Here is a 17273-nt window from a genome sequence, read left to right on the forward strand (position 1 = left end):
GGCACTGAACAGCCCCTTAGAGGGATGAAAAGGCTTTCGTTAGACTCTAGATATTAATCATCTGCAGTTGCCGGGAATGTCTCCCTCTGTGAGGGAGCATTTGAGATTACTGCTTAATTAACAAGGTTTATAATGGTGCTAATGTGTCCTATTAAAAAAGTTATTAAAATTAACCACAACGCAATGATGGGGCTCATTTGGAAAACTCAGACACTCTGCAAAAGGTCATTCGACCTCAATGAGGTTTAACTGTCCTTCTGGAGCCTATCACTAAAGTGAGCGTCTCCGCCAGCTCTCCTGCGTGCGTTAGTCTTTCTACAGCAGCATCGATGTTCACCCCCCTCCCCCACCCCCGCTATCCCGAAAGACGTGATTGTAGCATCAGAGAATAGAAAATTCTCACCAACCCTGTGAGCGTCAAGGCTTTTGCCATTTGTATATGGCAAACGTGGCTGAATGTGATAAAATCACACAAAATAAACACAAACAATCTCAACCGAGCAGACAGCTTGCATGAGGAAAAGCCAGTCAAATGCAATCTGGGAGAGTGCGAATAATTAGGCCAAAAACGGGGAGTGTACGTGGGATGGGAGGCAGCCTTCAAACCTGCCTGGCTGTAGTAAGTAAGTAAATAAGCATTGTGTTTTAGGACGACAGAAACGCTCGGGAGAGGAGGGCCGCCTGCGCGCTCAGTTCTGCTGGCTCCGATCCGACCAGTGGTAAGGCCTTGGGCAAGTCAGTCTCCTCTCATTCATGCCCTTGCATGGCAGCCAAGCACGTGTGTGCTCAAAGGCTGCTGCTGGCCCAGGCCTCCTGGGAGGCAAAGCTGCAGTAAGAGGAGAACAGAGGCCCAGGGCCCTCGGGGCTAAGGGGGCAGGGAAGGCTTTCTGAAGGAAGGTTCTGAGGAGCAGTTAGATGGGCCGGGCAGTGAGGGGTAGGGTGGGGAGTACGACCAGGTTCCAGGCACTGGGAAGAGCATTTGCAAATTCCCTAACACAACAGAGCAAGGTCTGTTCAGGGAATACGGCAGTTCCTACGGCAAGAACCAGAGAGTTCAAGGGAATACTGCTGAAAAATCGAGCTGGAGCCAGAGCTGGGGCCAGATTAAGATACATACGAAGCTTACCCTTAATAACGGGCACCTGGGACTGGCGGCGACAGCGTGATGGTAACGAGACCATATTTTTTTCCCCAAGAGATTCACGCAGTTACATGTTGGAGAGATGACTCTGGAAGCGGCTGGAGTGGAGGAACTGGTGTCGCCTGGGGGAGGAGTGGGCAGTGGGGCTGGGAGGGATGGTGTTTGGGGGCAGAACAGATGGGGAGGCATGTGGAGAAATCAGAAATGAGACACTTCCGGGTCCCTGACTCGGGGTGCCATTGACCAGGACAGGGCACACAGAAGGGGCAGAGGCTTGGGGGAAAGAAGCAGGAGAGAGCAGTGCGTGAGGCGGTTTTGCCAACGTCCTCTGGGCACCCATGAGGAGAGAGCCAGCAGGCCCGGGACGGGTGGGTCAGGAGCTCAGAAGTGTGAGCTGAGGTCAAATATAGAGTAGGAATTGCCCTTCATTGATTCAACAAATATATATTGAGCGATCATTACATGCTAGCCCTCAACAAGAGGCTCATAAAAAGCCTATAGTCTAATGGCTGTCGGGGAGAAGGGCGAGTATCAACTAAACAAACAAACCCTACGCTGAAATTTTGGTTAGGGTGATAGGATGGAGAGCGGGGGACAGGTGTGTCGGGCGGGCCGCTGGGGAAGGCTCCTGATGGCAGGAGGGGCAGGTGGGCGGAGCGGAGGAGGGGCCCCGGGGCAGTGGGGTCGGGAGGCCTCTGCGGTTCGTGCGCAGTGGGAAATGGGGCGGGTGGTGAGAGACGAGGTCTGAGGGTTCGCAGGAGGGGGGTGTGGATTTCACCCCAGGGCCGGGGGCACACGGAGCGCAACGGGAACAGTGGGCTGTGGGCTCCACTGAGGAAAGCTTTGTAGGCTGAGAGAAGAGGGCTGAGACAGAGCAGAGCGCAGCAGGGGAGCCCCCGGGGACAGGCAGCCAGGCAGGCAGGACGGTTTCTCGGTGAGGGAGGAGTGGCCGCGTCCCACAGTGCCGGGGAGGAGGGAGACGGGCCCTGGACGTAGGGAGGAGAAGTCACTGGGAAACTTGCGAGAACAGATGAAGTGAAGGGCTGGGAGTGGCAGCCCGGTGGCGGGCGTGGGCGTTACAAGTGAACAGAGGCAGTGGGTGTGGGAGAACTCTTGCCAGAAACCTGGATGTGAAAAGGAAGAGAGAGACATGGCAGCAGCTGGGTTGGGTGGTGGCAGTGGCCGCCAGGGAGTGCTTTCTTTTCTATGGAATGAGTAAGTGAAGTACATTCTAATGATGCTGAGAAGGAACCAGTGGAACGGGACTATAGTTGCAGGAACAAGGTCCTTAGGAAGGCAGGTGGGCTGGGATCCAGAGGAAGAGAATGGCCAGCCCCAAATAAGAGACGAAACTCTCCTTTGGAGACATGGGGCAGAAGGACGGGGAACGCAGTTAGGTCTATAGGTGTGGTGTTTCTAAGCTGTGGGTGTTCGTTTTTTCGGGGAAGGAAGAGACAAGGCCATCTTCTGAGAGAGGTGTGAGCTCCCATGTTTGGGAAAAGCAGAGATGGTTTGAAAAGAGCTTGGAATATCGGGGAGTGGGCCAGCGAGGGAAACCTGGAGGAGCTGGCAGGAAGGCTTGAAGACAGTGAATCTGTAATGGCCCCAAGCCACAAAGCTGAGGTGTTTTCTTCTAGATCATTCTGTAGCACTGGGGACCAGCATAGCAGCATAGAACATCATCTGAATGGGGCTTTAAGGAGAGTAAAAACGTCTGTTTGGTCCACTGGGAAGCCAGGACAAGGCCGTGATCCTGGCTGTACAGTGGAGACACCAGGCATTTGCTTGGTACTGATGCTGCACTGGGCTTGGGGAGACACACTAAGTGTGACATGAACCAGGGTAAGCTCGGAGTTAAACCAAAGCAGAGCCGGGGCTCAGCACCAGGCTTCTGATACCTGGCTCCAGTTTCTATTGTCCATCACACCGCACTGGGAGCTGACAGCGGAGGGCCCGGAATCTGAAAGGCACTGAACAACTGTGGACTTCAAGGCTGTGATCATTATGTGGCCACACAGGCTCCACAGAGTCAGCTTACTGGTCAACAAAGGTCGATAACTTCTTTTCACACCTCAGACATAACTATTTACAAACGAGAATCTGAGACAGCCCTCTGCTTTAAGAGATAAATGTTCAGCCAAGGAAACTGAGCCATAGAGGGAAAGCGATTTACAAGGCATCACACTGAGGGCCCGTCAGGGGGTCAGTCTGCAGGTCTCAGGGTCCCTTGTTCAGCTCCTCCTGTGTGACAGGCCCTGTGCTGGGCAAGGAGAATGCGGAGATGAGTCCAATACTGTCAGACTAGTGCCCTGGCAGACACATAGCAGGTGGCTGGACACCACGTGGCAACGGTAGGGCAGCCTGTCATTCGAGGGCACCTGGGACCTGCTGACTCACATCCCAACATGTATCATGGAATCAGAGGTCAGCTGCCTACCAGGAGGGCCTTTATCTCAGGGTGACCTCCCATATTAAGCTCCACCATTTCAGACAGCAGGTCGACTAGAGGTTACCTCTGACTGTCTAAAAATAAGTGGCTGCCTAAATCAATGAATCATGAGTCAGCCAGGCAAGGGAGGCACAAGCCCCAGACTGGCATCTAGGGCTGTGGGTTAGAATCCAGTCTCTGAAACCTTGTAGCTGTGACCTCAGCCTGGTCAGCTAACCTGTCTGTGTCCTGCCACCTTCACCTCTGAAATACACCAAGATCTGGCCATTCTGCTGCCTGTCACTGCTATCACCTTGGTCCCTGGCACCACCGTCTCTCCCCAAGGCCACTGCACCAGCCTGATAACTGATCTCCCCTTTGGTTACCGTCTGACTTGAAGACCTCTGTTAGCAGAGTCAATCCAGGCGGCTTTCTGTGTCCTTCACGGCTATGAGACTGGCTCTTGCCACCTCCCTGCACCCTCTCCCCCCTCACTCATGACTCCATGGTTGCTGGGGCTTCTGCACCCCTTCCGCGTGCTGGCCTTTGCACCTGTCATTTGTCTCGCCTGTTCAGCACCCCTCAGACCTTCCCAGGGCTGCCTCCTCCACATCCAGCTCACATTCACCTCCTCCAACCAATGGGCCTTCGCCAACCGCTGCCGCTGACACAGCGCCCTGTGGCCGTTTGCATCACGTGACAACCTTCGCAGCCCTCCCCGGTACCTGAAATTACCTGCCTTGTTCATGGACATATTTCTCATCTGCCCCAAGACCTGCTCAAAGTATAGTGGTTGACTGACTGCGCCCTACTTTCTTCACCGAAACATAGCAGCAGGGGGTTAGAAACACAGCTTCTGAGCCAGCCCTCCTGACTCAGACCCCTGGCTCTGCCCCTACAAGATAAGCCATACGATCGGGACAAGTTACTTAACATCTCTGTGTCTCCGTTTCCTCAGCTACACAACAAGGATCATAATAGTAGTCAACAGCAGGAGTGTTAAGAGGATTAAATGAGTTAATATATGTAAAAGTATTTTTTTTTTTAAAACAGAACCTGAAACATAGTTCAGTGCTCAGAATACTTAGCAATTACTATTGCATTCTCCCTGCTCCCATGTACTCCCCTGCCTGTCTCTGTAAGTTGAATTATCTGTACAGGAACTAGCTGTGCTTGTGTTCATCTCCCCCACGAGACTGTGAGCTCCTTACAGATGGAGACTGTGCCTCATCCCTCTTTGTGTCCTCAATACCCAGTAGAGGGCCTGGCAAAGAATAAGAGCTTAGTGTCTGGATGCAGAGAGGGTGGGAGAGACAGAGGCAGGAGGGAAGATAGGGGAGGGAAGAAGGACAGGAGGGGAGGAAGGCGGGGTAGGGAGGGAAGGAGGATGGAAGGAAGGAAGAAAGGAAGGAAGGAAGGAAGAAAAATCAAAGCATCCAGGATATAGTCATGTCTTTAGGGAGACAAATGATACCCTGTCCCTTTGCCTTCCTCCAGCCTTTCCCAAACACCAGAAGAGAAGCTAAAAACAGCGCCCTTCAATGGGTCTTCATCTCATTAACTGCTCCAGCATGATGCTGGGACTCCACAGACTGTGTCCCCAGCCCCGGCCTTTCTTCTTCCTCCACCCAGCAGCACTCCTTTCCCATCTCCATGCCCTGGTTCCTGGTGCTTCTGCCTCCAGAGGGATCTCTCCTTACACATTTGTGTCTCCATGTCTGATGGATCCTTCAAGGCCCCACTCAGTGACCCTTCGCCAGGAATCCTTCCCTGCTTTTCCAGCTATGGCTCTTCTCCCCCGAGAACTAGCTTCCTTGCTCCATCATCTGTCCCCTTCCCGTGCCAGCTCTTTGCACTGTCTTATGTCCGCAGCTCATTGGCTCTGTTAAATGTGGGACAAGACCCCTCTCTGCTCCCATGTCCCTGGGCCCAGCCTGGGGCTGGCACAGAGAGGCTTTAGCAAGTGCCTGTTAAAACTGCATCGTGCCTGCTGCGTCCTTTGCAGGGTGAAGGACGGCGGCCAGGCCGGGCGTCTCCACTGCAGTGACCTACCTCTGACGATGCTTAGCTTGTGAGGCGAGAGGGGTGGCTTGGGGACGGCGTCTTTCTTTTTTTTTGTGGCAACTCCTGTGACGCTTCTGTTCTTCAGAACATCTGTCCCCCAGATCATGACTGCCAAGTTCTTTGTGTACTTGGAATCTCCTTGGGTTACTTGTAGCTGGTGCCATTTCTCCTCGTCAACCCAAATCCCGCTTCCCAGATGGACCTGAAAGGGAGAAGGACGCAGGCACCTGTTTAGTCGGACAGGATGGCAGCTGGAAACTTGTCCTTTAAAAGGCATCCTGCATAACTATATGGGGTTCTTTCCATAAATGCGAAACTCGCTTTCTTTAAGGGAAGTAATAATATTCACTTACTGAATACCAGGTCTTATTCTAGTGCTTTCTTTCCACCATCTCCAATCTCCTGGGCAACCCTGGGAGGAAGGTATTGGGACACTATTTCCATTTCAAATGGAAAAACCAGGTTGAAAAGGGGGAAGCAACTTGTCAGGAGTCACTCAACTATGGAGATGCAGGCCTGGAATCCAAAACTATACTCACGTCATCACGAGGCTGCTCAGAACCTGACCAAATGTCAGGAACACACCTGTTTAAGTCCTTTCTCCGTTACACTAAATACCTCTGCTTTTCACATAAACATACTGGGACGCGTATCCTCCTAGCACAATGGCTCTCTGCTCGGTTGCACATGGGGTCCCCTGGCGAGCCGTAGACACGCCTGGTGCCACAGCCCCACTCCCAGAGATCCTCGTCTGTTCCATCTGGGTGGGGCCGGGTGCCAGGCTGGTTTAGAGCTCCCTAGGGAATCCCGATGCACAGCCAAGCTGGAAAACCCTGCCAGCTGGGGCGGGGAGGACGGCGGCCAGGCTCTGCCACTGATGGGAGCGCGTCTGTGCAGGTCCTTTCCCATCTCCAGCTCCAGGGTTCCAAGAACTTGAACTGGAAGAATCAGGTTTCATCTTTAAGTTCCTTCTGGCTCGGAACACCTACGGTTTTAAATTAAACACAACTACAGTGTCCCGGTCCGATTCTGAGGGCACCAAGAACAGAGTGCGATCTTAGGTGTCCTGCCAGGCGGCGCTCGGGAAGTCTCAGTGCAGCATCAGTACACGCTGAAGACCCAGCAGGCTCGAGCAATGGGTGACAGGCTCTGAAACTTTTTCTCCTTCCCGGCTCTTTCAACAACTCAGGAAACATTTGCTAACATGAATCATCAGAAAATAGTTTGACTCTGACGTTGCCACTTACGTCATGTTTCTGCTGAATCTATGGAGGGTGCACGGGCTGCAGTGGGGATGGAGGGGAGACGGCTGCTAATAAGCTAAGTTTTCTAAGAGGAATGAAAAGGCTCTGCCAAAGGTCCTTGTCTTCAGAAGGGCCTGAGGTCATCCGCATGGCGTGGCCAGGAGAGGTCTCGGGAGAGGTCCTGCTCTGACAGACTGCACACACGCCCATTGTTCAGAGGTGATTAGGGATCTTTCTGCTGAAGCTTGGCTCAGAAAGGAAGGTGGGCGCTGCACAGCGGGCAGACAGGTCAGCCAGCAACACTCTTCCTTCACCAATTACTGAGGTTTTTCAACCATTAAAAAAAAAAAAAGCAACACAGCCTACTTGCGCTGTCAGTAAGTAAACAATCCACCTGCAACATCTGACTTCACTTCTTTTTGCTCAAAAGACGGTTCAGACCTCTGCAGGCATATCAGATAACCAGATCCACCTGGCCTCCCCATTCAGCAAACGTCAGGACTGCAAACCTGTTCACACGGCTTAGGGAGATAAGCAACCCTGGAGTGAGGCGTGCTGCCTGGGGCTGGCCGGGCAGCACCAGCCCAAGGTCATGTCTGGCCTTTTCTCTGAGTCTAAGCCACGGGTGGGCAGTATGTGTTCCAGATCAGGCATGCTGAGGACAAGTTCCCTGCTGCTCCCTGCCAGACTCCAAGTTACCTCCCTTGGTGATACTCTGGAGCTACCCACACAAGCTTCCAGACATAGGGGAAAAACAAGAGAGTTGAATTGGATTAAATTCAGAATCAGAAAACTATAGCGATGGAAGGTAACTTAGCGTTTTCAAAGATCTCTGCTGTTTTCTACCCCAGGCCTTGCTTTCCCATAATCTTGAAAATTTATTACTGTTAAAACAAAGATGACACTCATTTTAGCCAAAGTTCTACAAGAGAAGGGGGACACTAGTATTCTTTGAGCATCTATAATGAACCAGGTATTGTACCCTCAATTTACTTATCCACCTAATGACCTGAAGAGATAAAAATAGGTAAAAATTATTCCCATTTCACAGACATGGACAGAGATTCAGGGGACTAAATTATTTTTCCTAAGACATACTATCATTAAAATTTAGAATCAAGAGTCAAACCCAAATCTGGATGCCTGCAGAACCCACGCTCTCCCGCCTTCCTGCTGCGGCGCATCACGGCGGAAACAGCAGATCTGTCAATGTCCACTCAGTGTTCCTCTCTACCTGCCGGGTCATTCCCTGGTCAGCACCGGTGCAGTTCATCCCTGCAGACTGGGATCCCAGGGGAAAAGCCACAGGCTGGGCTTCCTGCCTCCAGAGCCTGCGGCCTCCAACACCACCGCCCCCCGCCCCCTGTGAAGTGCCAGATTCCTTTCCCTAACACACGGCTCTCCTTCATCGACTACATGAATTCCGCAGTCTGTGAAAGACACAAGAGTTTCACGTCCACCCCCTGGAATCCTGAATGGCTCCCCGTTCCCTGTCACATCATATCCCATCTCCTCGGTTGGCTTTAATGGCCCTTTAGAATCCTGTTTCCAACCAACCTACTAACTTGTTTTCCCTACTGTGTCCATCACTCTAGGAAGCTCCTGAATGCTTTCCTTTCTATGTCCGGTGTGCGGAAACAGGAAGAGGATGGGCCCTGGAGGTCAGTCCTGGCTCTTCAGCTTAACTAGTTGAGAATCTTGGGCGAGTCACTTTCCCTCTCTGAGCCTTCCTTTGCTCTGCTGTATAACAGGCAGTACACCACCTACTCCGTGGAGGTGTTTTGAGAATTAAATGGGGTAACATGAGTGGAGCATCAGGACAGTGCACTTCCAAGAACTCACTTCCTTTGCTGCCTTCCCCCACCCATGTTTGCTCTCACCGTTCCCCCGGCCAGGAATGAATGAAGGGATTATGTCTTCTTAGCCTACTAATCCTTCAAGCCCCAGTCCAAAATCCAGAAAGCACTCCTGACTACTCGAGGGCTAAGTCCTATCCATGCTGTATTTCTAGCCTAATGAGAGCCTTTACCACCTGAATCGGCCCTTCACAGTCCATGCCTATGGGGAGGGGTGAGGCTTTGCCTCTTCCGTCCCGTATGAAGTGATCAGGACTAGTCTGGACACAAAGTAAGAAAACGATGGTATAGTTATCATTTTCTAAGGGCACCGGCTTTCAGTTATGATGAGCTGCTGTTTTGGAGAAGGAAATATTTTCTGATATTTGCTGAAGTACAAGGCCACCTTCACAGCACAGAAAGAAATGTCTGTGGGTACGACCAATCACAGGTATATGCCAGGCAATTGGGACAAGGGCTCCTGAGGTCAGCAAACTCAGGGTCACCTACAGCAATGTCCAGTTTTCAGGGATGCCACAGAATAGACTGGAAAGAGTACTGGCCTGGGAACCAGAACGTCTAGCTTCCAATTCCTGCCTGCTTGCCTCTAACCTGTTGTACAATTGTCGACAAGTCTCTTCACTGGATGTGTTTCCCCAAGCATATTATGTATAAATTAGACTATTTGTACTTTAATGGTCTTTGTGGTGTTATTATTCGATGAGTTTTTGAAATAAAATATCTCAGAAAAAGAAAAACAACGCACTTTATCAAAATCAGAAAGTAACTTTTGTGGCAAGCCCTATTCACATAAACCACACTTTGCTATTGGAGCAAAAGGTCTCAAGGGAGGTTATTAAAAACATGGCATCTGGTAGGATGGGACTTGACCGAAAAATGTCTTTGTGAAATGTTTTGTAGGACAAAAGTCGTTTCCTGCTAGGAAACAGATCCCATTCCAACGCTTCTAGGTTTTGCAGAGATGAAGGCTCTTGTTCATGCAGGGGAGAGAAGGAAGGGACAGAAATGACGGCCAAGCCGAGAACAATGAGGGCTGCTTTGGGGACGAGGGGATGCTGCTCTGGGAAGCTGCCATCCATTTCCAGTATGTTTGCCTCCTCTGCTCTCCCTGAGCACATTTCTCTGCCTGACTACAAATTAGTTGCAAACAAAAGTCAGGTTAGTGAGACATCGGCAACAACCAAAGAAAAAAACAAAACTGGCACCTTCGAGATTTGTTGTGCAAGTCATGTGTGAAAAAATTAAATCAGATTTAAGAGACCCATTTTTTGGAGGGGAAGTGAGGCCTTTAAAAAGAAGTCTCTGTAATTCTCAGTCACTGTCCAGTTTTCAAAACAAGACACAAATAGATTTCTCTTGGAAGCTACTATAGGAAATATGTCTCTAGTCATTCCACAATGTTATCATGATGAAAAAGAAATCAAGGAAGAAAGAATAGTCCTTTCTTTTGTTTCTCTTCAAGGGGGAAGGGTTTACCCAACTTAGATGTACTGCTGGAGTCACTCAAGTCCTATGGGAGCATCAGCTGCGTCCGCCTTTCCCAGGCAGGGGAGCGGAGGCCTAGAGAAGGGACAACCTGCCCTAAGTCACACAGGGAGGTCAGATCTAGAGCTATGCTTCCACGTCAGGTTCCGGGCTTCCTGCAGCCACTCTGTCATGCCAGCTCTGCCCTGCAAAGCAGATTTTTAAAGGCTGTTGGCTGAAAGAAGGCAACCCAGGATGGGCCTGTAGCCTGGCCCATCAGCTCTGCCTCTATAGGGGAGGAAGCGCCTGCTGGGAGGTGAGGGAATGGCAGCAGGCCCAAGAGAGCCCTGAAGACCAACAGGGTGCATTTCCTCGGCTGGACGGTATTCACTTTGGCTCCGTCCGACCAGTCACAGGGCTACCTCTGGACAAACCCAGATACAACAACCTTTTCTTTCTCATCAGCCCACTGGGGAACACAAGTGGATAAACAGAGACCTTTCGAAGCATGAGGCAAGAAAAATGCCCTGACACAGATGATTCTCTGGGGTGAATGAGAGGTGATGTCTGAAACGTACGCTGTGGGGGCAGAGAATATAACGCTACAGCTGAATTTAGCAGAGCCTAGATAAAGTGCTCCAGTATCCCTCTTCCAAGATGAACCATCTTCCAAGAAGAACAGTCTTCCTCCTGCCCTGCTGCTATGTCATCATGTGACTTTAAGACTTCCACATCTATTCCACTGCTTTTAATTACTAATAGTGTTTAGGTTTTCTTTCATGACCCCCCCCCCATCCCCGCCCCAAGGGTCTGAAAGAAAAGCTGAGGAGTTACATGTGGCCCTGGAAATATGGGCTAACCACCGCCGAATATTCAGCGTGAATGGGGCTGAGGAAGGAGAAGCAAGTCTCATTTCCCTCTGCATCCCTGGTATCGAGCACAGGGCTTAGGACATACAGATACTTCACGAATGGCGAACAGGTATGTATCGACTTATTATCTGTAAATCAGTTCATTTCTCATTTACCTTAGAAATTTTATGCATCCGATTTCACAGGTAGGACAGTTTTCATCAAACTATCTTTTTAAAATCTTTCTCACTAATAAGCTGTTTTTAAATGTCAATTTAGTTTTACAGTTGTTTTGGCCCAATATTTTTTAAAAAAAAGATGAGAAAAAGAAAAATTCCAGTAAATGTCCACTAGTTACAACACGTGAATTCTGGAAACAGTCGCGTAGGGCCAGGCCAGGAGGCTGCCCAGAAAACTGTGTCTCAGAAGCCCCACCGCACTCTCCGCCTTGGCTCTGACTACAAACACTTGCAGGGAACCAACAGTGAGCTTGAAACACTACCTTGCCATTGTCTAGGATATACTTGTCCATGACAGGTGCAGGAGCAGGGTAATAGGACGACGTATTTGCTTCCTCACTGAAAGTGCTCCGTAACTCCGGCTCGGGCTCGAGACATTCTGACTTTACTTTTTCCAAGTCAATGGCGGGACCTAGGCAGTTAAGAAAAGAGATCTGTCTAGAACTCCAAGGAAAATAAAATGCAAATATTTTTAACTATGCATCTATCAATACAGAGTGGCACAAAAATTATATATACTGACTTATTTCTGTCCATTGGATTACAGTTAAACCCAGGCCTGGAAATAATATGAAGTATGAATGTCACAAGCAAAAAGTTGGGCAACTGGAAGACAAGAATGGACTAGACTCCAAGTATGAATGAGAAGCACTCTTCTTGGGTGTTACTGTCTGAATGGAAATGCAGGGGACTCAGCTTCCTGCACAGGAAAGAGGTCCTGTTAAGACTGGGTGGAGAAGGAGTGCGATTGCTGTAATATGCAAGTTGTGTATTTGCCAACCGCCACCCCCCCAACCCCCAATCTCTTCAGCCTAAGTGGAACAGGCCACAGTAGATGAACAGAGCTTAAGGAAAACGTCGAAATGCAAAGGCCTCCCATTCCCCAAGACGGGAGCATTTCAACCAAGAAATTAAAACACAATACAGGTTAGGCCCCTGATTGCCTGATCCAGCAGCTACCTTGATTCTTACTTTAATGCAATCAACACAAATTATGTGCAGATTAAACAGTGAAAGAAAGCTAGGTAAATGGTGGTGTTTCTATGGGAGATATTTTCCCCCCATTAGCTTGTAAAAATGATGGACTATTTTTTAAATCACCTATCGTATCTTGATTACCAAAGGGCAGAGAAACAGGATGAAAACGAGTAAATAAGACCAAATGATTTGATTAACTTTTGCAGGAAAGCAATTCCAAAGGCTGACAGAGTTGAGCATCCTAGAAATTCACCCTATGCAAAAATTTCTGGAGCTGATTAGGATCAGAGATTTAGCTGCTTCCATAGCAGGTCCCATGGCTGTGCATATAACTTAAGCAACAAATGAAATTTCATGATCCAACCTTCTCTTACCCTAACCATGTGGACAACTTGGTACTGAGCTCTTTATAAACTAAAGGCCCAACCAATACTCTGGTTGTGGTTCTATGCTCAATTGCCACATCCTAGACTTTGGCTGGTGGTAGGAAGGTACCAGTAATTTTATTACTAACATTCCTCACGACGGGGCTCCCCACAATAAGAATATCATTCCTGAATGGCTGGCAACTGCCATCCACAAGACAGAATCTCTGGTCTCCATGATTTAAGCATGAGCCATGCACAAAGCTGAATGCAAGATGACTGGGGAGCAGCAAGCATGCCTCATCTTGGCAGAGAGAATGTCGATCCCATTGCTGGTTCTGCTGTCTTATTGTGCATCCCCAGGTGAGTGAATCATAGATGCAGACAGAAGCTGGTGGAGTGAAGGACTGACAGCATCCTAACTGCGCTGGTGGCATCTCCCAATGACAAGTTCCCTATTCAAGGGCTGGGCCTACCTCTTATTCTCTTCTTTGTCCCAGCACCTGGCACTGAGGAGGTGCTCTCTGAATGTCTGCTAAATGGATAGAAGAATGAAAACAATGAATGAATAATTCCAAAGTTTCAGATGCAGATGCCAAAGTTTTTCCTCTCTGTGTAAGACCTCAGGTTGAGTTTCTGAGATACAAATGAACTCAAGCAGAGTGTTTGTTCTTTTTTTAGAGCAGGAAGGAAGTAATTACTTCCATCTCCCCTAAAAGGCATGGCTGAGTTGGCATGGGAGGTCTCTTCCTGCTTTGACATTCAGTGACAGGAAAAAGAAACGGGCTCAGAAGAGGAGGTCCACGCAGCCAGTGACTCACAGGTCATCTCTGGCAAGATCGTGTCCTTTCTCTAGTCTCCTTTTCCTTCTTTGAGAGGAAGATGTGGAATAAGAGAATGATCCAGTTCAATGTTGACTTCAGCCTGGTTCTCTCCCATCCATCTCCACCATGGCTGCCAAGGAGACCATCACACAACTATGGCCTTCCTTGTTTAGACTCCTGGTACCCTCAAAAGGAGCACACTGCACCCTCCTTAAGGCCCAGGACAATCAGCCTCTTCACTGCCTCTGGTGTGCATTTCTTGCACAGGCCCCTCTTACACTGTGCTGCCCCAGGCCTCTGCACCTCTCAGTACCTTACTGTCTCAGCCTCGAAGGCCATCTCACTGGCCTGCTGAGCCCCCGGCCAGACTTCAGAGGGAAGCTGAGGTGTGTCCCCCTTGCTCTGATCCCTATGGGGCAGGAGGTCTCTACAAATACTCGCAGCAAATTATGTTTGCAGTCACTTGCTAATCCGTTGTCCCCATTAGACTGTGAAGCTCTTCAAGGCAAAGCTTTTATCTCTTTGCAATTCCGACCCCTAGGACATCACCTGGCACCTGCAGACTGTCAGTGAATTCTTCGTGATAGGAGAGAGGGGAGAGAGTGGCGGGGGAGGAAGGGACTTAAGTGGGCGGGGGCAAAGATTCCGAAATAAAGCCTGCTGCTGAGTTGAGGTACTTGGGGGTGGAAGAAAGGACAGGTGGGATGCTGTGCTCAAGTGTCTGTAAACTTTTCTGTAGCCCATGAAATAGAAATTAGGGTTGTCAAATAGACATTGGAACCTTCTAGCCAGGAGAACAGACAGCTCAGAGGGCCATGGAGGGACATCTACGGGACATCAGAAGGAGCGGGGTTCCAGCCCATGGGGCCCTCCCCACAGCCAGGCTCCACTCAGTGGCCGTCCCGCCCTCTCCACACACACCCCTTTCCTTCCTGCATCCTAGTCTTAGCTTGTGCCGTTCCCTCTGTCTGGATTGTTCTACCCCCAGTCATGTCCACCTCTCCAAACTCCACAAGGGACTCAAGGCCTGACTCAATGCTGCCTCTTCCATGAGGCTGCCCCATCCCTTCAAACAGAGGTAAGTCCATCTCTCCAACCCTGGGCTTGGAATTTGGAGTCAGAGAGACTGGAGTTTAAATTCTGGATTTGCCACTTCCTGCTAAGGTGAGTCATGAGCTTCCTCAGGTAGCCAAGCTTTGTCCTCCCGAAAATAATCAGGGGCACTCGTTTGCCTCTGTGCCTGTCTCCCCACCAGACCGTGAGGCCTGAGGGTGGGCAGGGACTGCGTCTTTTTGTCAAGAGTCCAGGGCTCAGACAGCACTCGGTTCAAATTCTACCCTCAACAGGTATTGCACACATCAATAATTACGTAACATCTGTGACCCTGTTGCCCCACCTGAAAGAAGCAATGACAACAGCAATTTAGCAAGACTGAAGATTAAGCATAAAATGCTTAATCCAGAATCAGGCACAGAGCAGCTGCTCAGGAAATCAGGCCCCCACCCCCACCCCTCCCACACACGTGTGTTACATTTGTGGGCTCATGTGAGTCCAGTACTAAATGGCAGCGTCTGTGGGCCCGAGGCCTGCTGGTCTTCTTTTGCCCCCAGTGCCCCGCACAGCCCAGCTCAGAGCAGGTCCTTACCCTTCCTGGCACATCCACGCTCCCCTGCGCTCACGCTGGTCTCCTAGGGGCTAGAGGAGTTTTGCCAAAATATTGAGGCTATCATACTGGGATCTTCTGGCTCGCAAAGAAAACGATTTCCTAACATTCTCGGTCAGTACTGTTTGAGACAGGTGTTATCACTGCTCTCTGCACCTGCCTCCTTCGCTGGTATTGCACACAGAAGGTGCCCGGTGCGTCAGTCAGCCCCAGCAAGGAGGGCAGACCAGCCAAAGGCACTTCTCGGAAGGGGTTTGTCAGGGGACTCGGGTATGAATCCCAGCGGCAGGACCTCACCACCTCACCTCTCTGTGCCTCACTTCCCTACCTGCAAATGGGTATTCTGCAGGCTGATAATGCCCCTGGCGGAGCCTAGCACCAAGGCAGGCACGGAACAGAGACTCAGGCAGAGGCTCAGGAATGGCAGGTAAGTGAAGGAATGAATCAGTTGGGGAAGCCAAGTGTTTGGTATTACAGAATCAGAAAGCAAAGGAACAAAAAAGCACAGGGTTTCTTTGGGGAGAGGAGGAAGGGCCTCTAGTGCTTTTAATTTAAGAAGGGGAGAAAAACACTTCATTGCATATTGTGGTCGGCTCTACTCCCGATGCTGGCAATTTACATCTCATTACAACAAACGCTGCAGATTGCTGTTTTGCTTTTAAAAATTTCTGAGGCATTGTTCTTCTTCAAACACATGTGACCAAATTAGCCACAATAATAAGCACTTGCACTAAGAGACAGCATTGTACAATCTGGCGCAGATATTTTAAGTAACAAAGGAACTTTTTTCACTTGTGGGAAGAGTAGGAATATAAAAAAAGAGCCTTTTGATCCACTTCAGGTTTATTTGGGGGGAAATATAGCTCCCATGGCAAGAAACCTCTCCACTGGGTGAAGGAAGCTCTTTAAAAAGTATAAAAGGTAGTATTTGTCTTTTCATTCAGTCATGCCTGAGCCAGTGGTCACACAGTCCCTCGCTGCACCCCAAGATCGAGGCCCTGCAAGAGACTCTGGAGACCCAGGGACAAATGTGGCACGGACGGCTCAGTTCTAGAGAAGATGAGAGTTCCCCACGCAAAACACCGTTACATCGCACAGAGACAGCGGGATCTGATGGACAGGCACTGGGTTTGTGAAACATCACGGTGCAGACCCTGCCTGTGATATACTTCACCTTTTCAAGCCGCAGGAGCTTCTCCCATAAAATGGGAACTGTGGCCCGGAGTAAGGGCTGGGCCGATGATTGCTGGCACAACAAATGAATGAATTTCTTTGTTCTAGTTCATCTTCAATTGGACTAACGTTATTCTTTCTGAAAACCTTTTCTATAAGCTAATGCTTCTGTTACTTCCAGGAGGTTCAGAAATCACCTCTTTCTTCAAAGTATGTATGTTTGGACATCGAATACCATTTCTGATTTCTGCTGAAATAGAAAAGCTAATACTACTAGATTTTTCTAAAGAAGTACTAAATCCTGCCATTTACTTCTGGAAGTGAATAGGAAGTTTCTCTGCTATCAGTGTAATTCTAGTTTCTTCATAAATGCAAAGTAAATCAAGTCAAAATTCTTAAATATACACAGAATACCTGCTGTGCAGCAGAGGTGCACCAGAGATGGTTAAAAAAAAAGGTGATGCCACTTTGGTGAGAGGACCCAAGCTTGAGAACAGCTACATAGCAATGAAGAGGGTATACAAGGGTCTTGGAAAGAGACAGGAGCTGGCCCAGACCTCTCTCTGTGAACCCCATCACCCCTTCTCAAAAGCATCAGCCACTCTCACCTGCTGCATAGCTACATATCTGCTTCTTAGTCCCATTATGCTTCCAGTGAGGGTGGGGACAAATGTGGTCTCATTCCTTCAGTGAGAATCTACTAAGGGCCAGTCCTGGGCTAGGCCTTACAGTCCAGCAGTGGAAAGAGACAGGCAATGGCTCATCACCACCCTGTGTTGCTAACAAGGGTTAGGATCCAGATTTGGGAACAGAAGCAAAGGAGGAGGTACTACATCTGGAGGAGACTAGGAAGTCTCCAGAGGATGGAAGGGATGGGTAGGAGTTTGCTGGGTGTGAAGGGGTGGGGTGGGGTAGTTATCATCATGTGGTTAAAGCAAGTGGCATGTAATCAAGGCTCACTGACCAGGAAACGAGCACTGTGA

At 49.6% G+C, this 17273-nt stretch overlaps 2 protein-coding genes across 2 annotated transcripts in view; both read right to left on the reverse strand.

Moving 5' to 3' along the window:
- AGBL4 (AGBL carboxypeptidase 4) overlaps positions 1-17273 on the reverse strand; it is a 1058495-nt gene that overhangs the window by 184221 nt on the left and 857001 nt on the right. The gene's annotated exons all lie outside the window — the stretch shown is intronic.
- BEND5 (BEN domain containing 5) overlaps positions 1-17273 on the reverse strand; it is a 48544-nt gene that overhangs the window by 3028 nt on the left and 28243 nt on the right. Inside the window, exons 4-5 of the mRNA XM_090269427.1 lie at positions 11551-11699; positions 5622-5835 (exon numbers count right to left, since the gene is read on the reverse strand). Of these exons, the coding sequence (XP_090125553.1) occupies positions 5622-5835; positions 11551-11699 (363 nt within the window). The remainder of the gene's footprint in view (positions 1-5621; positions 5836-11550; positions 11700-17273) is intronic.

Source organism: Furipterus horrens, unplaced genomic scaffold (assembly GCF_987537825.1).
Source record: "Furipterus horrens unplaced genomic scaffold, mFurHor1.1.pri manual_scaffold_3, whole genome shotgun sequence".
In the NCBI taxonomy this organism is placed as follows: Eukaryota; Metazoa; Chordata; class Mammalia; order Chiroptera; family Furipteridae; genus Furipterus; species Furipterus horrens.